Consider the following 24,710-nt stretch of genomic DNA (forward strand, 5'->3'; position numbering starts at 1 on the left):
GAGCAGTAGGTTGTCATGAAAAGAACATGATCCTTCCAGTGAAATATTGTTATGTTCCATACAGCATTGGTCCTGAATGTATATCAAATGTTCCTACAATATTGGACTTGTAGATATACATGGTGATTCAATAAGTGTTTTAAATCTAAATCTGTTTAACATTTTGTTTTACAGGTAACACCGTTTTCCACATGCTTGTGCTGCATCCAAATAAGAGCATGGCCTGCAGAATGTACAATTTTATTTCATCACTTATATCCAAGGAAAAGATTGAGTATTTGGAGAATATCACCAACAAAGATGGACTCACTCCCATGAAACTGTCAGCATTTGAAGGAGATGTAGCAGTAAGATAACACAGCTCTACTTCATTTAGTTTCAGACGGTGATAGTTTTTTGACATGATATTTAGAGTAATTACAGATGTCATAAAATGCAAGCTTTTGTCATGATTTTTATACAGAAGATATTGCAAAAATAATAGACCTTATCATTTAGTTTGGCAATTAGTCCTCATAAAGCTTCATAGCAGATAGAAACCATTTTTGAAATGGTAATCATTCAGTAACATAGGAAAAATACAAATAATACTCCAATACATCTATTCTACCTTGTACAATACTGTCCACATGTGTGTAACCAGCTTGGATGTTTCTCCTGTGTTAGAGTTAAAGAAAATGCATTATTTTATGTCTACAAACATCATTCATCGAGTAAAATTATTTTTCTTCAACTTTATACATAGAGCAAAGGACAGTCCAGCTGGTGCCCAAATTTTGACATGTTCCATATCCAATGAGTTTAGATTTAGTTTTAGTTGGTGAATTGCATATTCCATTCATTATTAGTTAATTCAGTATCAAATGAATTATTCTGAAGCTCAATATTTGATAGGTAATGCAATCCTTCAGTTTCCCCTCAGTACATCAGATGCAACACTGTTTGGGCTAATTGAGAAAGGCAGAAACATTATGCATTTCATGTGATAATGTATTTTTACTGCTAAAGTGGATCTACGTCTTTTTAAGGCAACAAAATCAAGTTTCTGTTGAGCAAACAGAATGCAAGAACATAGGAACAAGAGTGGGCCATTCAGCCTCTTGAGTCTTCTACAGTTCAACCAGATCATGTTCGATCTGTATGTCAACTCCATTTATCCGCCTTTGTTCCATATCCCTTGATACCCTTAGTAAGCAAAAACAAATTTATCAATCTAAATCTTGAAAATTTCAATTGACTCAGAATCCACAGCCTATTGGAGGAACAAGTTCCAGATTACCACTACCCTTTGCGTGAAAACATGCTTCCTCATTTCACGCCTGAATGGACTAGCTCTATGTTTAAGATTGAGTCCTTTTGTTCTGGATTTGGACGCAACCCACCTGATTGAAGTCTGAAAATTGAGCCGGAGTTGCTGCCAGCAAGGTAGGTTGCGGATGGGGTAACATTGTGATTGTGGAGGGAGGGGTCCAACATGTCAGTAGCCAGATATTGTTTATGGGACCCACTGAAGCGCTCTTGGACCACTGGCACTGACCACAATAAGTCAAGATGTAACTGTAGCCGATTTTCACTTCCATCACCCACGGAGCCATAGACTATGCAAGGTTCAACCCATCTATGAATCTCAGACTCAGTTTTTCCAGACCTGTCGACCTTGAGATATTGTAACTGGAGCAATAGTAGTCATTCCAAAAACTAGGAATCTCAACACAAAAGAGGCTGTCAACTTCCTTTAAAATATTTATTCCTTGTTGAATTCTGTTCAGTTTGTGCTATTGTATTTAAGTATAAACCAAGGAAGTCAATTCTTGCTTGTGTACAGGTTATGTTACAAAATGGGAAGTAGCTGTAGATCGTGTCATAAGTAATACTGTTCACACCACATTAGTTGTCAGGCAATTCTGCATCTCAGTTAGCTGCCCAATTGTCAACCATCCCACATCACATGAAGAATTCCACTTCAATCACTCCGTGCAATACTTCATATATCAGGTGCACAATGCAGCTGGAAAGAGATAGTAGTGTGTGAAAGATTTAAAATGAATATTTCTGAATTTAGAACACAGAGTTGAGACAGATCTTGAATCTATTCAACACATGAAAAATCAAAGTTGATATGTTTTGAGGAGGACTGTAAAATGCATACTTAAGTTTTGATCTGACAAGCTGTGTTACTGTACAATGTAGATAACATTATTTCCTTTTTTAAAAACAATTGAATTCCATTAAATAAATCCGCCGATGATTTATGGCAAATTTAGTTAAATGGTATGAAAAACTATTTGGAGATGGACATCACCTTGCCTGTGTCTGATTTCCAATCCCCCACATACTTTTGAGGTTGGTCAGCTTAGTACTGTACTTGGCCATGTATGAGTGTTTGAATGCCAGTGAGGAAACCATAATCTGTCATATTTCCAAGTGGCTGCTGCGATTAAATGTTCAATTTAAAAGCTGCCTGTGTTGGTGTCCAATGACCTAAGCACACTAGGAAGGGAAGCTAGGAGCATAGGGGCAGGAGTAAGTTGCTTAGCTTACAATGCAGTGAATTGTAAATGAGCCTGAAGTAACTCTTCTCAGTATGTGCAATATGAAAGCTTGGAGTAGAATGCTATATGTACATTTTTAGGCAGCTCTATTGTTATCTTTCTCCATTTGTCTAAGACCTGTCACTGTGTGTCTCCATCCATCTCAACAGGAGAGATGTTAAAGTATGACAAGTGGACGTGTAATCTAATGAACATAGGAATTCTGCAGTGCTGGAAAAGGAAACTGGGTAGCTCCTTAGTATAAGCAAGGCAGTGTTGGAGATAGTTTGGAGAAAAACAGAAGGCCGTTGTAGATGTGACAGCTAGGGGTGAGAAAGTTATGGTATTCCAGATAATTGAGAATAGGGCCATAAATGTATATTGAAATATAGCAACACTAGAAGTCCTGACATATAATGTGCTTGTCATGGGGCTGGGAGAGTGTGGGGAAGACTCATGTTATTCATATTTACAGTGATACTAGGGCAAGTAGGAGCGTGATGTACATGGAGTAGGTGGGGGTGAGTGCAGGGAACAGAGACGAGCAGCTTTTTTTTCCTCGATTGCTTAGTATAATAGAAAGACTGTCCCTCCGTGGTGAGCCTGGAAAATCTATAATATCTAAAACAGGCTAAATCTTTTCCATTTTCATGGCCATTGGAGGGTTTTTTGACTCTGGTGAAATATAAGCTTTAAAATGGGTTGGACCTCAATATGATTGTCTTCTGCAACTCCACTCTTGCCCAGCTCAAGCCCATAATTTTGGTAAAGCACACACATTAGGGTCACTGATCTTTGGATGTGCAATGACTTGCTGCATAAAGATTAATCAGTCTTCAACCACTAGGGAAAAAAAAACAAAAATGAAAGCCATTCCAGTAAACTAAAAAGTCTTCATGATTCTGAAAAAAGACACAATGTTTTGAAACCTTATTGCCTTGTACTCATCAGGACTAGTTCAAGTCAAACACTTAAAATTTAAACAAACTTGACAGTTGACTGTCAGTGATCACCTAACTGGTGCATTCTCCCTGGCAATGCCTCTACATATCCAAGTCAACTTTTCAAGCAATCAGCACTCTCTTCTCATACAGCATAAAATATTGTTTTCCCTTTACAGTCATATTTCTTATGAATAGTTTTAATGAATGTTTGACAAAATGTGCCTGTTTTCAGCAATACTCAAGATCTATAGTACCAAATTCATTTACAAAGCTTTTATTTGAAAAGATCCTCAAATAAATTTGTGTAAGCTTGCATGGGAAGCAATGTCTTGGTCACATTAGGCTGCAAACAGATACCAAACATGCATATACAACATGGATGTTTGCAAAAGGTTGGAAAAGAAAATGATTATATATCACTCTCAAAATACCTGCACAAAGACTAATTTCAATCATTAACAAAATCATACCTGACTGCTCTTGTATGGCCTGTGCATGTGTGATTGTGTCATGTATGCAAAAACAGAAACTCAAACAAGAAAATTGATGCAATGAATTGAAATAAATAGAATCTTTCTCCAAAAATATAAATAAGTTTCAGAGATACAAAAAAATCCCAAATCCGTTTGGCTGAAGTATTGTGGATTGTATCATCTTAATGTATTACTTTTATTAGAAACTTGCTTTCAACAAAAATTTCTATAATGGCATAGAAATTTGGACAATTTTTTTTGTTTTATGAAAGGAGTATCGTTGTTTCATTGCATTTATATTTTGTCGTTAAAATTTCATTGTTATTTTCTAGCTAGATTACATAAGTTTGATAAATGTGTTCAATAACTCATTAGTTCTGATTTCTTGCTCCTTTCTATGAAGTCTGAGCTAATTAGCTGCAAGAAAGTTGCATCTCAACAGGAGTGATGCTGAAGTCTGATGAACGGAAGTGCAACCTGGTGGACAGAAGAGTGTTAGATGCAATGTACATTGCTGTATCTTTTGTGGCATTGTTCAATTGATTAGATTGATAATGTCCTTTTTGAAGACAATACCATTGTAATTCCTCAAAATAGCTTCAAAGATCTCTGGGATTATGCACAACTGTATATACTGAATTACACATACCAATCTTCTTAAGACCCTACCAAACTGCCAGGGGTGTGTCATCTAGTTAAAAGAAAGTAAGAAATTATGAACACATCTTAAACAGCAAGTAATAGCAATGCAAACCAGAAAGTTTGACCCTCTCCAACTGTTATTAGTAATAATGTCCTATGGGTTCAGAAAAGATTTACAAGGATGTTGCCAGGGTTGGAGGATTTGAGCTACAGGGAGAGGCTGAACAGGCTGGGGCTGTTTTCCCTGGAGCGTCAGAGGCTGAGGGGTGACCTTATAGAGGTTTACAAAATTATGAGGGGCATGGATAGGATAAATAGACAAAGTCTTTTTCCTGGGATCAGGGAGTCCAGAACTAGAGGGCATAGGTTTAGGGTGAGAGGGGAAAGATATAAAAGAGACCTAAGGGGCAACCTTTTCATGCAGAGGGTGGTACATGTATGGAATGAGCTGCCAGAGGATGTGGTGGAGGCTGGTACAATTGCACCATTTAAGAGGCATTTGGATGGATATATGAATAGGAAGGGTTTGGAGGGATATGGGCCAGGTGCTGGCAGGTGGGACTAGATTGGGTTGGGATATCTGGTTAACATGGACGGGTTGGACTGAAGGGTCTGTTTCCATGCTGTAAATCTCTATGACTCTATGACTAAGATTTGCCCTCACTGGCTCTCTCTACAAGAGGACTGGCCTACAGGTTTTGTAGCCTGAAAGCTGAGTGACACTTATGCCTTTCAGTGTAACACCCTTAGTTAATCATGGCTATAAACTAGCGTAAGCAGACTGGGGAAGAGAAGGATCTTAGTGTAAATAAACATTCCCTGGTTTAACTGGCCATTATTTGTGATGTGCACTAGTTTGATCTCAAAGTGAATCTGTCAGAAATTGGCAGATCCAGATCCGGATTTATTTTCAGCTCTGTCTGCAAAACAGCCAGCAGACAAGCTCGAAATGCCATGAAGGATGCAGATTTTTAAAGTAAATATATTTTGAGGTTAAGATAGTGATTGTGTCTCTTTAAGGGTTCAAAATCCAATTGTGGTTAAGTGAACAGAAACCTAATCAATTAATACTTAATTGTTTTTTTAAAATGAGATTGTTAACATTACTTCTTGATTCCTAGGCTATTAAAATTTTGATTCTGCTGTTAATAAGGTATTTAATATTTATGAAGTGTTTGTCAGTACATTTCAGAATACTGGAATTTCCTCTTTTAAAGATTATTCAAACAAATATTTGTTTGTGAGCCAATATTTTGAAAGAAATGTATTTGCCTTGGTTAACTGAGACAAATATGTGTTTCCTGTACCAGTGTGATAGGAACTGGGTGTACATGTACTGATATATAAATTATAGGTTTTGTTGTGTTGTAGTCCAGTTATACGGAGAGAAATTGAACACTTGCTGCACTGATTTATTTTTGGTGTAAATTGTCATTGTTCTAGGGACAGGTGGAGAATTTCTACCCCTGATGTTCCCTGTATATGCAACGCCTGCCAAATTGGAGTTGTAGGACCATGATTGTAATTGATCAGCAAATAGATGGAACTTGTGCAACACATATATTTTTGTGTTATTCCAGATCTTCATCTTCCTGGCTATATCAAAATACCATAAGCATTCACCAGCCTGTGCTCAGCTCCTTTTACTTTTGCCCCCTGCCACCCAAATCCTGTTTTTGGCCATCTCAGCATCAGAGCTGGTAATATTTGCCCAGGGAACTGACTGCCAAGCTATGTCAGGTTTGAGGCTGGATACTCAACCTATTTCGTAGTGGAAACCTGTCAGATTGAATTGCACCCTCATAAGTTTTGAGTTATGCTTACAGAATTTAGGAAGTATACCTTGGAGTCAGCATGATGTTAACTTCTGTATTACAGATTGACTTCAGTGAGTGAGATGAGACCTGTAGAGAGAAAAAGCAAGTTGAAGTTTCAGATTGATGGCATTTGATCAGATGTTCTGGTGAAAGGTTATCAACATGAAACAATAATACTGCTTCTCTCTCTCGAGATGTTATCACTCTGGTGAATGTTTCTTGCATCTTCTGGTTTTCTTTCAAATTTACAGCATCTACAGTGTTTTAAATTTTGTTTTATTGCAGGTAGTATTTATCAATTAAGTACTTCACAACAAATCTTGATCCCCTTCATTGTACAATAAACATCCTATTTTTCCATGGATACAATAGCAATCTGTCTGCTGTAGATGAGAAGGTTATGTTGATTGTTGACTGAATTTCAAAGATGGTGCTGAGTTACAGATTCCTGTACCTTGACACTTTTATTTCGACAAATTGAGGCAATCAAGAGAGCAATGGATGATTAGTTGGATAAAAATATTGTACAAAGGTTATGGGGAGAAAGCAGGAGATTGGCAAAAGGTAATGATGCTCATTCAATGAGCTGCTGCAAGGACAACGAGCTGACAGTCATACTCCTGCCCCATAACATTCTATGATTAACATTCTATTTGAACATTGAGATTAATTTTGAACTCTAGTTCACTCTCTAGGAGTCTGCGTTTACTCACCTGGACTAGTACAAATAGGCTGGCCTTGCGTTTAAAATGGTCTCTAAACACTGCTACTTTTAAGGGACCTGAGTCCAGCTGACTCAGCAGTAGCCATGCTAATTAATGTAAATCAGGCTTCCATGTTGTCACTGGCGTCCCATAGACCTAGTAACCATTGGCTTAAGCAGGACACAACAAACAAAAGCTGGCCCACACCACCAGACCTCCCAAGAAAGAAGCAGACTCCCTGAAACATAAGTTTAAAACTGACCTTTGTAGGGCTAGGAGGAGTTGAAAAGTCTGAGCCTTTGCTGCTCCAAGCATAATTTCTTCTCAATCTTGAGAACTTAGTAAATATCCATAAAACTTTGCATCAAATTAAAGTATATAGGATCTCTAATGCCGACTCCACTCTTCTATCTACTCAAATCGAACTCCTGGTTAAAATTGACATCAGTTTTCAAATTAGGAATGATTAGTAATTAAAACAAAATGCTAATTTGTCTGTTAATGTCAATTTGAATTAGTAATTTGTTCCAAGTCGAAGAATTCCTTTATTTTTCTTTCTCTTTGTGCATTAGAACTGTAGCACATTTTATATTTACCTGACTCAAGATACATTTCGTGTGCTTTTGTTGCAGATGTTCAGTCATTTCATGAAGAAGAGAAAACAGATCTATTGGGCCTTTGGACCTGTATCATCCACCTTGTATGATCTGACAGGAATTGATACGTGGGGTGATGAACTCTCCGTCCTTGACATTTTATGCTCTAGCAAGAAGAAGGAGGTCAGTTATTTCGAAATACTAACTTCCTGGTAGAAATAGCAATATGTACAACATAGCTAAATAGAAAGAATTGGCATCACATGAATCAACTAGATAACAATGTGCTTTTAGAGATAGAAGATATTGTAATAGGCAAGAAGAAATGAATTAGAAAGGAGGATGAAACAACATGAGCAGTACCAAAAAGAGAGAAAATAAAATGGGATTGACAGTTGCTTTTTTTAAAGTACAGAAACTTGATATTATGTTATAGAACAAAGATTGGTGGTTTTGGTTCAAATGTTAACACTGATACAACAAGTAAATATGTCAACTATGATAATATATACAGAGGAATAATGAAGTAAACAAAAAAATGACTCCAGATTACAGGAGAAACCGATCTCTCTACCTTCTGTGTGTACATTATGACTTTTGAGATTTGAAGGTCCACACTGAAGCAGAAGGCCATGAGGGCTGATGCCCACACTTTGGGTGTGGAAACATTTTGATCTTAAGCAGAAAGAAAGAAAGGTCAAAAACTCATCATCATAAAAAAGCTGCTCAGAGCAATGCTCATGAATTCCAGGGTTGCCCCTAAGGTGTATTGACTTTTTTGTCCAGAACCCAGGAGTGATTTCAGCAGGCCTCCCACCTTATTTTTACTTTGGTGGTGTGCAAATGCAGGGATGCTTGTAAATAATATTCCCTCTAAGCTGTGTGCTACCACTTTAAGTTACCGTACTAAAAAATCTGAAGGGCCTGCACTTAAGAACATAGCCGAACCACAAATAGAAATCTTGAGGGAATATTGCCTTTTATGTGTATAGAGAGTCCCTTTAGCTCAGATGATTGTAAAGGAACAGGCAGCCAAGCATTGCAGCTTGCTCAAGAGTAAGTCTCAATTCAATTTCATGGACATCATAACCGAGTACTTGAAACTATAAATCAGAACACTGGCTGAGCATTTAAAACAATTTAAGTCTTTTTTTTAAAAAGAAATCACTTAAAACCCAGGGAGCATAACCCAAGGAAACAGGAAATAATGAAGAGTTTTAATAAGGAGTATTTTTTTTCTAATAGCAGGCAGGTTGTTGAACAGTGGATTCAGATTTCTAGTAGTGGGCAAAATAAATTAGGATAAATATTTTACAGAGCAAATTGTTAGGATCTGAAATGGTGTAGGAAGCAGATTCATTAGTAGTTTTATTCAGGCAATTGAGTGAAATGCATTGATAAAACATGTTGATAGTGAGAGTGGGTTAACATGGATTTATGCAGCATATATTGAAAGATCTTACCGAACAAATTTACTAAGCTCTTCAACTACAAAACAGACCTACTGACAATGGACATTTTGTGAAAAGTATAGTCCAGAAATTCCAGATGAGGTACATGGGGCAGTAAACTTTCACCTCACAATTCAATCTGCCATTGAGATATTGTGGAGATTTTGACCTCTGGTAGCACTGGGACATGGGAGTCTGAGGGTGGATTGGAAAACCATCAGACCTCTGCACTGAGGCCAAGGTGACCTCAGCTCCATATTGTTTATTCAACTCCTGGCCATGACAGGATTGGTATGAAAAAGATATAGCCTTTAACATTAGAAATGAATGGATGATTCTCCCAGGCATCTGAATTTTAGAGTTGATACACTTAGGTTTCAGCAAGGGTATCACACAAAGGGCTGATCCATGAGACAGTAAAGTGGGCAAAAGCAGGCAGCCTTTCAGCTGGGTTGAACATTAATAAGTCATGGGTCAGATATTTTGACCAGGAAACAACATTTCTAAATTTTCAGATTAAAAATTACCCATTCACCTTTAGCAGGCTTCTGTGCTGGAGATTCCTGGAAGAGGTGTTCTGTTACAAATGTATTCAGGAATCCAGCAGCAAAGATAGGTAGGCACCTCAAAGCACTCCACTACTGGTACCTTTGCAAGATCTTCCAAATCCGACTGCATGAAAGTTTGTCAATAGCAGTATCCTCTGTCAAGCTAAATCACCCAGCACAAAAGCACTAACTAATCATGTCATTCATATGCACGACACCAGATTCCAGAAGGAAAAACACTCATACATGGAACCCAGTCAGCACAGGAAACTTCTAAAAAGGCAATGGAAGCACTTTAGGAATGTCATCAAAACCTCTCTGAAGAGATCAAACATCTCTGCCAACTCGTGGGAGATTCTGGCTTGTAATAAACCAAAATAGAAATAATTCATTTGGGAAGGCACAGAACACATTGAGATGCTTTATTGAAATCGTACAGAGATGAGTTTAAGGTGTCAGAGAATGTACAAACCTCCAAACACCTCATCCATTCAAACCTGCCCCGCAAGTGGCAGGAACTGCAAATTGGACTGGACCTATCAGCCTTCTCACAACCTATCAAAGTGGAATTTTGTCTTCCTGGATCCAAAGCCTGTCTACCGTGATGTAGTGATATATGGTGCTATGCAGTTACCTGAGAATCATTGGTTTCTCCATTGTAGTCAATCTGAAAAGTTACATTTCAATGGCTTTGTAAGAGTGCAATATGCAAAAATTGGTGACAATCTGAAAACTCCTGTCAGTGCTATCCCCTACCATCCTCCAGTCCTTCCACTACCTCACTTCCATAATAATGTGTGTTTCGAAGGAAACTGTCAACAGAAACTTCATACTGGTCGGTGCCAAAGTCCTGTTTATGTGACTGAATACTTGTTCCACACTGGTCAGAATAGTCTTTGAAGTCTTGGCTGAAGAGGAATGGATTACTCCATATTCTAACACATTGAGCACATACTTTCTGCTCTATGTAACTAACAGGTCTGTTAAGGTTTAACAACCTTCTTTGGTAGCCCGGACCTTTTAATTTATGAATGTTAATTCATTACAACAGTGTTAATATGTGATACCCCCCTCCAGTAAGCTGGCATTTGCAACATTGCATCCCCTTTCCTTCACCTACACATTTACTTTTGGGTGATTTTATTTGGTGAACCACTCCTACAATGCACATGTGGTGTCAATCTCTGATCTGGGACTTACAATGGCCCACTTCCTGAAATTACACAGCTGCCAGAACAACGATGAACTTTTAATGTGAAGCAGAGATGTGTAGCTAATGAAAACAATGCAGCTTGTCAAGCTTTGCATGACATATGCTGCTGGTGAAAGCTTTTATTCCTGCAACTTTGTCTTATTTGTTAAAAAATAATAAATTTGTACCCTTAAAAGCAATTACTAATGTGATATCCATGTGCTTCCAATTATCCCACTGCATCCTTCTCTTGTGCAAATACTTGCAGTGTAAAATGCCCTTTTTAAGATCTGACTTGTAAAATTCTGAGTGGAACACAGCGGGGCACCAATAAAGTAAATTCTCACTTGTGTATTCATGCTGAGTTCCAAATATGTATGTTAATAAGCACCACAATTATACTACTGTTACTTTCATTTCCACAACATGGAGTCATTCCCTCCTCCCACTCCACTCACTCTTACCAACATCAAATCACATTTCCTTATCTCCTGTAGACTTGATTTTCAAATGTCCTTCTTGCTGGTCTACCAAGCTCCTCCTCCGACAAATTTCAAACCATTTGAAATTTGCTGTCAATATCCTATTTATTCTACCTGCCCTCACTTCAATCCCTGCTGGTGAACACTGGCTCCCCATCCTCAAGATGCCAACTTCAATAATGTTTTTATCATTTATACATTCAGTTGCTTAGCCCCAGAGGGAGTTCCATGACCTAATAGTTGACATTCCATCCCTCTCCAAACCCATCTACTTCAGTACTTATTTTTCTGCTTTGTGAAACACAGTAGAATGTTTTGTTACATTCTAAATCATATACAAAAGCAAAATTGTTATTGGATATTTTGATATTTCACGTGTTCAATATGAAACCAACCAGTGTATGGTGTAATGTTCCTTGTAAAGTTGCAAGTGGTAATAGTAACATTTTTTTAATTATTGTAGGCTCGGAAACTATTAAAGATTACTCCAGTGAAAGAAGTACTTCATCATAAGTGGACTAATTATGGCTTCAAGTATTTCTTGCTGTGGACTGCACTTTACTTTTTATACACAATCATTTTTACGGTTTGCTGTGTGTACCGTCCTCTTACACCAGCTGGCCCTGATGGGGACAACATCACTATCATGATTCCAAAACCACTAAATGTAAGCACAAATATTAGAATTCATGTGTAAATGACATTTTTTTAACTTGCAAAATTAATAAAATTAAACAGGTCAACTGTTGATACTGTTTAGAACAGTTGTTATAGACTACATTAACAAAGTTAAATTGAATATCGTACAATTCTGAAATTGGTGATGTCAAAGTAGTTTAACATTTGTATTGTTATGGAGTCACAGAGTCATAGAGATGTATAGCATGTAAACAGACCCTTTGGTCTAACCCGCCCATACCGACCAGATATCCCAACCCAATCTAGTCCCACCTGCCAGCACCTGGCCCATATTCCTCCAAACCCTTCCTATTCATATACCCATCCAAATGCCTCTTAAATGTTGCAATTGTACCAGCCTCCGGCACTTCCTCCGGCAGCTGATTCCATACACGTACCACTGTCTGCGTGAAAATGTTGCCCCTTAGGTCTCTTTTATATCTTTCCCCTCTCACCCTAAACCTACATCCTCTTATTCTGGACTCCCTGACCCCAGGGAAAAGACTTTGCCGATTTATCCTATCCATGCCCCTCATAATTTTGTAAACCTATATAAGGTCACCCCTCAGCCTCCAACGCTCCAGGGAAAACAGCCCCAGCCTATTCAGCCTATCCCTATAGCTCAAATCCTCCAACCCTGGCAACATCCTTGTAAATCTTTTCTGAGCCCTTTCAAGTTTCACAGTATCTTTCCGATAGGAAGGAGACCAGAATTGCATGCAATATTCCAACAGTGGCTTAACCAATGTCCCGTACAGCCACAACATGACCTCCCAACTCCTGTACTCGATACTCTGACCAATAAAGGAAAGCATACCAAACGCCTTCTTCACTATCGTATCTACCTGCGACTCCACGTTCAAGGAGCTGTGAACCACTGCAAGGTCTCTTTGTTCAGCAACATTCCCTAGGATCTTACCATTAAGTGTATAAATTCTGCTAAGATTTGCTTTCCCAAAATGCAGCACCTCGCATTTATCTGAATTAAACTCCATCTGCCACTTCTCAGCCCATTGGCCCATCTGGTCCAGATCCTGTTGTAATCTGAGGTAATCCTCTTAGATTCATTGAAGATCTTGTAAAATTTAGATGGCAAATTGGTTAATTTCACAAAATTGTGGTTCTAACTGTTTTTTACTGTGGGCACGGTTTTATAAGATTACTGTTAGATATTTCATTCAGGGAATAGAAGGTATTGAGTCTTCATTTGTGACAAAGCTCCTAAAATAACTTCTGTAGATGTTACTCATTTCAGGTTCCCAACTGATGTGTTCCATTTTGTATTTTCTTTTGTAATTGCATCTATCTAGAAACATTTCTCCAGCATTTCTGCTCTGGAGTCATGATTAGCCAGTCAGAGATTATACCTGTCAAAAATTCCTCTCCTTTCTGTCTCCTTTTGAATTTCCTAATTTCTTCTTGTCTGTCTGTCTTGATGTAGATTTTGACTGTGTAATGGGGAAAACAGATGGTAGTATACTGATCATTTGTTTTGTATCTCTTCTGAAATAGAGATCAGGGAAGATATAAAAGAAGCTGCTGATTTGCAGTTGCCAATTTTATTCACGATCCTCCATCTGTCCTTTTGCTTCTTGGTCCTGTTTTTCTTTGCTCATTTGATAACACTTATTTCTATTTTTAATCATGATTTTAGATTTCTTTTTCTCAGGGCTCTTTTTCTCAGTTGACATTTTTGTGCCGTATTTGCCTTTCTGTCTTGTTTATAACATTTCATTCCTCATTGTTATAATGTATCCCTCTAAGTTATGTTAACTGTGTTTCACCACAATCAGCTGGTTGGGTCTGCATCTTCAGCTGAAAATATTTACTGGAATTCTGCTTCACTGGCCTATAATTCTGGTGATGTCCCATCAAGGGATATTGATGGGCACGCAGCAAATAATCCATTTCAGATGGGAGTCTTCATATTGCGCACAGTTGCTGATGGCTGATGTTAATCCTTGAGGAGCAGGCCCATGCTGCACATAAAGTTCCCAAATGCCACTGTGAGATGGTGCTTATATCTGTTGCCAAAGCAGTGCCCTTTCACTTTTCACCTTTCTCATCAGCCATTGACTCGCAGATTTGCTAAACAATATTTAGGTCCTTGTGTCATATATGCAAAAAATCCTTAAAGCAGAGATTTGGGCATCCCACTGGTCATGTGACTTGGCTTCTTTGCTATAGTGGAAATCTTATGTGTGTAACCTCTTGCATTCTGTGGATGTGTCCAATCTATTAAAGCCTTGTCTGTTTGATGATTGGTCAAAAATTTTGGAGCTCTGCCTTTGACATAACTGCCACATTCACCATTTTGTCCTGCTGGATTAACAACAAAGATGGAAACTCTTGAGTTTCTTCCTTTGACAATTGAGGCTTGTCTGTGTTTCACAGCCTGATGACAAGGCCCTGAAAGCACAGAAACCAAAACAGAAATTGCTGGAAAAGCTCAGCAGGTCTGGCAGCATCTGTGGAGAGAAATAAGAATTAATGTTTTGGGTCAAGTGACCCTTCTTCAGAAGGATCCTGTGGAGGTGTCACTCTATCTGAAACGTTATCTCTGATTTCGGATACCAGTCCTGCTGAGCTTTTTCAGAAATTTCTGTTTTGGTTCCTGATTTACAAAATCCACAGTTGTTTTTTTGCTGAGAACACAGGTCTTATAGAGAAGCAGCTCCATCCTAAGGGTCAGCTTGATGTTACTTCATGTGCATTTCTTGAGCTGGTCAAAAGTAATTGTTGATTTTTGTCAGTGTGTCAAGTTCTGTATCAAGGAAAAGTTGTCTGATGTTGTGGCACTGACGTGGCAGAATTTGGTAATCTCCTCCAGCATGATGTTATTTTATGAATCAGAGTGTAAATGCACCATAGAGTCATAGAGATGTACAGCACGGAAACAGACCCTTCAGTCCAACCTGTCCATGCTGACCAGATATCCCAACCCAATCTAGTCCCACCTGCCAGTATCCAGCCCATATCCCTCCAAACCCTTTCTATTCATATACCCATCCAAATGCCTTTTAAATGTTGTAATTCCTCTGGTAGCTCATTCCATACATGTACCACCCTCTGCGTGAAACAGTTGCCCCTTCGGTCTCTTCTATATCTTTCCCCTCTCACCCTAAACCTATGCCCTCTTGTTCTGGACTGCCCCACCCCAAGGAAGACTTTGCCTATAATGGTATTAAACTTTGCATGCAGTTCATTGAACTTTTAATTTTTATTATTACTTATTTTCTCATCAACTTGTTCAGAGATGTTATTCCACACCTCTGGAGTAGGTTGGGTTCGAATCCGGCTCTCCCAGTACAGAGGTGGGGACACTACTACTGCGCCACAACTTTTATAATGTATTCTGAACTTGTAGCTGCAATTTGAAACCCCTGCTGTCATTTTCTTTCTTCATGGGATGTCCATGTCCCCAGTAAGCCAGCATTTCTTATTTAACTTAATTGCACATGAGAAAGTAGTGATGAGTTGCCTTCTCGAAAATAACTCAGTGAATTACAAGGCAATTTCAGTGGACAGCTAACACACTCAACCTGAGGCCAAATACTGCAGATGCTGGAAATCTGAAGTACAAACAGAAAATAGTGGAGAAACTCAGAAGGTTAGACAGCATCTGTGGAGTGAGAAACAGAATAACATTTCAGGTTTGGCTAATCTACATATTTAAAGAAGGACTTCAGTGGATTCTGGGTGTTTTTGCCATATGCTCAGAATAACCGGTTAAAATTGATGATTGGTGGAAGGAGCAGGACATCAAAGGTAAGTCTTTCAGAGGATTATACTCTCACCCATCCATGCCTGGTCATCTTGTTCTCTGCTTTATTAGGGTGCTGCAGTGAAGCCACTGTCTGGTTAATACTTCTTGAAATGTCTTCCCGTACTTTAGTACTATCCTCTCCTGTTTCATTACGAGATTCTCACATTGACAGCTAATACCAGCTGTCAAGCATAATATACACTGTACTGTCTATTACTCATTATTATGACTAATCTTTCACTCAAAAAGCTCACTAATTTTCATTGACTTCAATTATCTGTTCATTTTTCTATTATCTACGGCAAGCTGTTCATTAATGATCTTAACAGACCAAAATGGCCTCCCTCCTGACATATTGATAATGTCATTAATTGATTTTGAATGGAGGAGGTGGGTTTGATAGAATTACAGTTAGGAATTCACAAATTTAACTCCAACCAAAAATCAATGTTTTTAACCAAAATTATCAAAGATCAAGAAGTTAAGTCCCCACCCCTGCATTCCCATCACCATGACGTCAAGCACTACAGAAATAAATTTTATGGGAAAAGTCTATAGATGCTATTATTCTTTGATCTCATAAATATGGAATTCTCTACATTTAAAATGTTGCGTTTAATTATCATTGTTCTTCCTTCTGCTTTTGGTTTTCAGCTTAATTAATTGCTTTGAAATTTCTACGTTGAAACTTGTAAACATGGGCTAGAAAAAGCAAAAATGGAATAGGACAACTCTTACTTTGAATATTACTCAACTAAATAAACAATGAACAATTACTTCTGGTGTAGCATTAAAGATAATAATTCTGACTGTGAACTCTTATTATTGCAGGAAGCCTATGCTTCTGCTGAAGACTTTGCTCGATTAGCAGGAGAAATTCTGACCGTTGTGGGTGCTGTTCTGATCCTAGTTACTGAGGTATGTAAATGACTGTGCTGGCTTCCAGACATAGTTTGATGATTATCCCCACGCTTCATTTTTTTGTGTTTAAATTCTACAGCAATGTAGTGCAGAGGGGATGAATCTGATGTACTTATTACGGAATTATCAGTGATTTCTTTGCTCAGACTGAGAGCTTGCTGGCCGGGATTCAGTTGTCTTCTTCACTTGATCACAAGTTTTCAGATTTGGAAAATTACTTAAAATGCAGGACTACATGAAGGTTGCTGACTCCCTTACTAGTGGTAGAGAACTACTGGGAAGTCATGAGGGTTATTTCTGGGAAGTTGAAACAAATATGGCTCAAGTGGCTTTCTGTGCTAGCATCATATTGAACCATATGTGGACATACATTAGCTGTTAGACAGGAGCGTCCTTTGAGGGTAATGAATCACCACCTATTAAGAGAGGAAATTAAACAAAACTCCATACACTGCCTGAAATCCATGGACCCAACTATAACACACTGGATGAGCCACAAAAATGCATGGTTTAAGAGCAGATTGGAAGCTAGCAATCCTGCAGTGAATAACTTACCTCCTAACTCCCAAAGCCTGCCCACTGTCTACAAGTCTCGGGTGTGATGGATTACTCCCCACTTTCCTGGATGAGGGCAGCTCCAACATCACTCAGTAAGCCTGGCACAATCCAGGACACAGCAGCCCGCTTGATTGCACCAAATCCATAAACATTCACTCTCTCCAGCACCAACACCCAGTGGCACCAGTATGTACCATCTACAAGGTGCACTGCAGAAATTCACTAAAGCTTCATATGTGGCACCTTCCAAATTCATGACCACTACTAACTGGAAGGACAGGGATTTAAGATACGTGGGAACACCATCTGCAGGTCTCCCTTCAAGCCACTCACCAACCTGACTTGGAAATATATTGCTGTTCATTCAGTGTTGCTGGGTCAAAATCCTGGAGCTCCCTCCCCAACATCATTGTAGATCCACCTATACCGAATGTGCTGCAGCAATTCAAGAAGCCAGTTCACCTTGTTGTCAGGTGAAGCCAGTTTCTCTTGGATAACTACATTTGGGTAAAAATGATGCCTAGCTGGCAACACCCACATAGTATGAATGATTAAAAAAAACTCCAAACCCTAGAAACTGACAATAGCATTACCTTTTGATGGCATGCTTCTGGGTTAATTGCACCATCACCAACCACAGCCTGCTAAGTGGTGGATTCTGAGTGGTGAGTGGTGCATTCCCAAGCTTTAACATTCCCTATGGAAAGTCTGGATTGGCCTCAACTGTTTAAACACAGGTCATGAGAAGATGTGGTCTTGGGACATGAGGAACAGCTCAAATTGTGTCTGTGGTCATCCATGTCAGACTATGCCCCATATACTGAACCCTTGCTACTGAACCCATTACTGGTGGAACCAGAACACTTGCATTCCATCAGCTGAAGCTTTTTAATGGATTGTCAACCACAATGTTGAATTCTGACTGTTTCACAGATAATACTACTAAAAAAACTGCTGTCTGACACTGAGCTATCCGTCTCTAACCACACACTATTTGAACTCTAAATTTGACTCCTGTGCAATACCATAGGAGCTGTCTCATGTCATATTTAAATAAGTCTTACATTGACTCCATGTGTTAGTTATAAACATGAATCTGCTGTTGTTACATTTTTGTATTATCTTATTTTCATTCTAAATTTCTGTATCAGCATCTAAAGTGGAAGCTGAGCACAAATTTTATAACTGACTTGAACTATTGTGGAGTGATTTTTAGATAATCTTCTAACTCATACCTTGCTATTTTTCTTTGTCAACAATGTTTCTCCTGACTTAAGCAAACTGCAGATATAAGATTCTAGGGTCATTTAAAAAAAATTCATACCTATTCATCTATTGAATATAGACTTGCAGTTTAGTAAGTTTTTTGGACTTGGCTTTGTGCTGTCTCTCTTCTGGATAACCTTAAAGGTTACACAGGTCATTCTGTTATAACGTGACAGTTGTGTTCCTCTGCAACCTTGCGCTATATAAAATTGTTCTATTGGAAACTGCTATAGAAATTGCGCTGTAGAAGCTAGCGGTATAGAAAACTCAATATACCCGTTCAGCAGAAAGTTTATGTCATGCAAACAATGTCCACAATTTATCAATCGTGTTATAGCCAATTTATGCTGATGAAATGTGTGTTATAGAACTATGTGTACTATGAAGACTGCTGGATGTCCTCATTTGCCTTCTCTCCCCCAAATAAATTAAGGCTGCAAAAATTGGTCCTGTAGCACCCATACTTGTGGCACAATAGTTGCCACTTCGGATTCATACATTTCTGGTGAGAGCTTTATTGAAAACCATCCTGATTAGAGTGGTTAGTATGGGCACACAATGTCTGTAGAGTATGCAGCATAGACAGACAGTGATAACAATCAGTATGTAATGCCAATTTGATGCTAGTATTGAAGTTTTGGAGTTCTGCATTCTAACTAAAAGCATCCCTTCACCTTGCATAGCTAAATATGGAGTCAGTAGCGTGAAGAAATTAAACATGATCGTGGCTGATTCTCCATCTCAATGCCACACTCTAGCTCTCTTTGCAGATCGGATGTTGTTTTTGTTGTCTGGAAATTTATCTATTTCTTTCTTAAATATATTCCATGACTTGACATCCATCACCATCTGTGGTGGAGAACTCCAACGGTTCACCACCATCTGACCGCAGGAGTCTCGACTCATCTCAGTCCTAAAGGCTGATCCTATATTTTGAGACAATGGCTATTTGTTCTAAATGTGCCTGACAGGGGAAACATTGTCCCTGCATCAGAATTTGATCTGGTTCCCTGAGATTTCCCCGCATTCTTCTAAACCTCACTGAATACAGATCTAGTCGACTCAACCTTTCCACATATGACAACTCTGCTTTTCCAGGAATTACTCTGGTGAATCTTCTCTGTACTGCGTCTATGGCACATATATCTGTTGTTAGGTAAGGTAACCAAAACTGGACTCGGGTGTGGCCTTAGCAAGGCACTGTAGAGTCACACTGTACTCAAATCCTCTTGTAATTAAGGTCAATGTACCGTTTGCCTTCCTAATTACTTGCTTTGTGCTTCCTAACTATGTGGCTGCTTTCAATGACTAGTGTACAAGGACATCCAGGGCCCCTTGTAAGTCAACTTATCCCCATTTAATTAATACTACCATGCATTTGCCTACCTAACTTATCTAAATTGCCTTGAAGTTTCTTTAAATTCTGTGTATAACTTACAATCCTATCATGTGTCATCAGCAAACATGGAAATAAAACATTTGATTCTGTCATCCAAATCATTGATGCATTTGTGAATAGCTGGAGCTAAAGCACTGATTGCTTCAGTACCCCACTAGTCAGTGCCTTTCAATCCAACTTGGCTTCTCTCTGTCTGCTAATCAATTCTCATTCCATATCAGCATCACAGGTAGATAGGATACTGAAGAAGGCATTTGATATGCTTTCCTTTATTGGTCAGAGCATTGAGTATAGGAGTTGGGAGGTCGTGTTGTGGCTGTACAGGACATTGGTTAGGCCACTTTTAGAATATTGCATGCAATTCTGGTCTCCTTCCTATCAGAAGGTTGTTGTGAAACTTAAAAAGGTTCAGAATAAATTTACAAGGATGTTGCTAGGGTTGGAGGGTTTGAGCTATAGGGAGAGGCTGAGGCTGTTTTCCTTGGAGTGTAGGGGCTGAGGGGTGACCATATAGAGGTTTGTAAAATCAAGAGGGGCATGGATAGGGTAAATAGATAGAGTTTTCTCTGTGGTGGGGAGTCCAGAACTAGAGGACATAGGTTTAGGGTGAGAGGGGAAAGATTTAAAAGGGACCTGAGGGGCAACTTTTTCACACAGAGGAAGGTGTATGTATGGAATGAGCTGCCAGAGGAAGAGTAGAGACTGGTACAATTGCAGCATTTAAAAGACATCTGGAGGGGTAGGGGCAAATGGGACTGGATTAGATTAGGATATCTGGTCGGCCTGGATGAGTTAGATCGAAGTTTCCATGCTATACATCTCAATGACTCTGACTTTATATTTACCACAGTCCCATGTGTTTTAATTTTGCACACTGACCTCTTATGTGGGATCGTATCAAAAAATTTCTGATAAACCAACAATAACTCATCCACTAGTTCTCCCTCATCTGTTCTACCAATTATATCCTCAAAAACTCTAGTAGGTTTGTCAGAATGAATGAGTGACATGCCTCATGCTGAAGAACTTTGTCATGATTTCAAGGATTCTACTCAGATGACATGCTCTCAGACATGGAGACTGTATCCTGGTGAAGTTGCCAGTCTTGCGTTACTGCAGGCTGTCTGCATGGGCATGTCAGCCTTGGACATCCACCCACCATCCTTAATAGGATGCCAGTATGGCAGTGGCAAGTTAAGAGGCTGCCTGCAGAAAAGTGCTGCTGGTGGGCACGTTGGTAACATGGGCAGATTCAGGGTTCTATTATGGCCTTGACATCAAAGCCCCAATTACCCTAGGAAAATCCTCTACATTAACTCTGTTTTTCTTTCCACAGGTGCATCCAGACCTGCTGAATAGTTCCACAATTTCCTGCTTTAGTTTCCAAATCTTTCTTGTTGCTGATTTAATAATTTAAAGACAGCAATCTTATTTCAGGTCCATTATTTAGGACAAATCTTTAACATTTTGGGCATAATGACCCAGTCCCAGACTTGGTGAATGTAGAGATGGGATGGTAACATATTGATGAAGGGGCAACTCTGACACTGTCCCATTTCCACCTGAATTTACTTCCAGATAGGAAGGTCCAAGCTCCACCTTCCTGTCCGGTCATGAATGAAGGCCCCGAAAAGGTTAATTAATGATCAATTAATTTGTTTGTGCATGATTGAGGAACTGGACTAGGCAGTGAGAGGGGATGCTGGAAGCCCTCCATCCTCCCAACTTTCTCCCCCACTCTGTCTCCCTCAATCCCAGACCTTTGCACCGCCCCCCCCCCCCCCCCAACCCAATAGTGTGCTTTCAATTAAACCTGTTGGACTATAACCTGGTGTTGTGTGATTTTTAACTTTGTACACCCCAGTTCAACACTGGCATCTTCAAATCATCACAGATAAGAGTAATTATAACCATATTACTGTGAAGTATGTATGATTTCTCTCTTTTAGTTTTGAACCCTATTTTGGATTTATAAAATTTGTCAGTGCAAACACATGGGACAATTTTTTCCCCCCTTCTGTTCCCCCCTGTTTTGATGTTGGCTCCTCTTTAATCATAGTTTCTTCTGAGTGGTCTTAAATCTTTAGGAATTTCTTTTTGTCATACTTAGCCATTTTAATTGATTTTGATATATACCTTAACAACCAGTCAGTTCTGATTTCAACCATTTTACTTTGAGCTGATTAGAAAATGTGGTAACAAAACTGTCAAACAGGTTATTTGCACCACATGTTGGACTTATTGAATATATCTTAGACAGATGGATATGTAGACTTTGGGGAAAACTAACATAAAATTCACTTCCTTGCAATTAAGGTTTTGTTCCATACAAAAAGAAGTCATCCACACTATTTGCCCTGCATTATCTAAACTGCAATTAAATACATAAAGGTGGTTCACAAAATTTATTAAGATATATCAACTCCATATCTTTTCAGATACCACGATTGATTCACATAGGGCCTGCAAAATATTTTGGGAACACCGTAACTGGAGGTCCTTTTCACATTACAATGTAAGACAATTAAATTTCATATTTATTCACATTCTTTCTGATTCAATTTACAAATTTTGTATTGCATTCTGATTACTATACTATTATAATAATTTATTCTATAGTTTAACAGCAATTTTTAAGAATTTTATACAAGAAAGCAGTCCTACATCTGAGAATACTTTGTTTGTGCTAATCAAAGTCTGCTCTAATTCAATTAAGAAATTCCTATTCACAGTACCTTCCTCAAGGAACAAAGTGATTGCAAATGTCTGTTTTCATGTTATCTTAAAGTGGAGCCAGACCTGCATAGATAAAAAAATAAAGTTGAATCTTTTATTGTTAATTAAGTTGCATTTATAAAGGTAGAAAATATTGATTTACTTAAAAAAATCAAATTATGTTCTTAAAAAGAAGACTTAATATGTATCAATTGACTTGAGACTGAACAAATTCTATTGTTGTCAATTGCATCTGATCAATAAAGAAAACATGGGAATTTTAATTTAGCAATAATTGAAATTTGTAATGGTTGTAGCATGTGTAGAGAATAGTCCACTTGGTAATGAATTGTTTATCGTTTTTTCTTAAGTTTTCAAGGGAAAACAAAAGATTTTCCCCTTTGAGAAAAGTCTGGATTTTCCCCTTTGAGGTGAGAATGAGAAGTCCAGAGAAATTCCTGATATCATAATCTCGCTTCCTTTACAACAATGCTTATCCCATGCTACTTTCACAATGGGGTTAGCCGAAGTCAGGCCTGCTATTTCCTGAAGCAGATCCGAGACAGAATGAATGTGTGGCAGTGAGTTTCCATTCATTAGGGCATTGGCTCAGTTTGTCAATGATTGTGAGGACCTTGATTCTTACTTCCCACCCATAATTCCATGCTCTCATCACTTACCCTCCCATATACCCCATTCCCTTGCCTCCTCAACCCCCATGCCCATTCAGCCAGTATCCGTGAGGTGTAGAACTCATAAGCACAGGAACAACAATGGGAAGACTTTGGAAATTGTTAAATAAAGAAAATATTTTTAAAAATCATTATGCTATTTAAAATCTATCGATACAATCAACAATTCAAAATCCACTTGCAGGCTCAGAGAACAGTTAAGATAAACAAATTTCAGTCTCTTTCACAATTGTGGCAACAACCCATGTATAGTTGAATCAGTGGAGTTTAGGCTTCAGTCAAGAATTGATAATGAGATTCCATTGCCCACTATGTCATTGAAACCTTCAAGGACACTCAAAGAACTCAGCAAATTGTTCAAGCTTTGAAGTTTAGCTGAAGATGTCTGACCTCTTACTCAGAGAGAAAAAAATCATGGTGTAACAATTGACATAGGCCAATCTGAATTTCATTACTGGTCTATATAGTCAAATACTTGCCATTGTCACTCATCAATTTAATGTTAAATTTCCTTTTTAAGAACAAATAATATTTAATAAAATAATTGCCTTAAAGGCAAATTTAAATGATTAGTGTTTAAATATGATGTGTGAAGCTGACAACAGCCTTTAAACTTGTTGTCAAAATATTCTTGACTCCAAAACAAAGATACGTATGGTTTACGAGATCTCTGAGCTAGTGTGAACCACATTGCTTTCAAAAGCCAGCCTGACTCCATGAAAATTGTGGGGTGCCTGCAAGACTTATCTCAGCTGGTAATGTGGGACAGTTGGATGTATGCACAGGACCTGCATGTTTATCCCACAATGTTGAAATTTGCTAATGATGAAATTGGACACTGAAATCCTAGAGTTGAATTCATCTCCTTCCTTTTTAAGAGTCCGCTGGAATGGGGTTCACTCTGTGTCAGGACAGGAAGATGCAGCCCAAAGTATTTTTCAGGAATTCTGAGTTTCTTTCTAGTGTTGGAGGAAGGGAAAGTTGAAGTCCTTTGGATGAAGTTGAATCAGTATGGCTGAATTATTCATGTTCTTGTGGACTTTATAACTTAGGTTGACTGCATAGTGTAATATTGAAGGAGTTCTGCACTTTTGGAGGGACCACTTGTTTAATTGTTTATAGAATCAACTTCTCAATTGATTATACTCCAGATTCACATTACCATTAAAGATTCCTTTGAAGAAATGAAAGTGTTCTAGTCAACATTATTTAATTGGCAAATAGCACCAAAAAATATCCCAGAATGAGGTGGTATTCTATTTGACAATGACTGGTGAAGGGGTTCTTCATATTGAATGACTGTGATACATTCCTACAGGATGGCTTAGAATTTAC

At 38.5% G+C, this 24,710-nt stretch overlaps 1 protein-coding gene and 2 long non-coding RNA genes across 3 annotated transcripts in view; 1 reads left to right on the plus strand and 2 right to left on the minus strand.

The window, feature by feature from the left end:
• Nucleotides 1-24,710, plus strand: part of LOC140478966 (transient receptor potential cation channel subfamily V member 6-like) — a 124,587-nt gene that overhangs the window by 80,103 nt on the left and 19,774 nt on the right. Inside the window, exons 6-10 of the mRNA XM_072572673.1 lie at nucleotides 175-347; nucleotides 7,744-7,890; nucleotides 11,844-12,047; nucleotides 16,656-16,742; nucleotides 22,407-22,483. Of these exons, the coding sequence (XP_072428774.1) occupies nucleotides 175-347; nucleotides 7,744-7,890; nucleotides 11,844-12,047; nucleotides 16,656-16,742; nucleotides 22,407-22,483 (688 nt within the window). The remainder of the gene's footprint in view (nucleotides 1-174; nucleotides 348-7,743; nucleotides 7,891-11,843; nucleotides 12,048-16,655; nucleotides 16,743-22,406; nucleotides 22,484-24,710) is intronic.
• LOC140478969 (uncharacterized) lies at nucleotides 5,967-7,798 on the minus strand. The gene is made up of 3 exons (XR_011960911.1): nucleotides 7,708-7,798; nucleotides 7,374-7,539; nucleotides 5,967-6,494 (listed from the first exon to the last, which is right to left on the minus strand). It is a non-coding gene; the product is annotated as an uncharacterized lncRNA (long non-coding RNA).
• LOC140478968 (uncharacterized) overlaps nucleotides 22,734-24,710 on the minus strand; it is a 51,453-nt gene continuing 49,476 nt past the window's right edge. The window contains exon 4 of the long non-coding RNA XR_011960910.1: nucleotides 22,734-22,767. This is a non-coding gene — a long non-coding RNA (uncharacterized lncRNA). The remainder of the gene's footprint in view (nucleotides 22,768-24,710) is intronic.

Source organism: Chiloscyllium punctatum, chromosome 6 (genome assembly GCF_047496795.1).
Source record: "Chiloscyllium punctatum isolate Juve2018m chromosome 6, sChiPun1.3, whole genome shotgun sequence".
NCBI classification, from domain to species: Eukaryota; Metazoa; Chordata; class Chondrichthyes; order Orectolobiformes; family Hemiscylliidae; genus Chiloscyllium; species Chiloscyllium punctatum.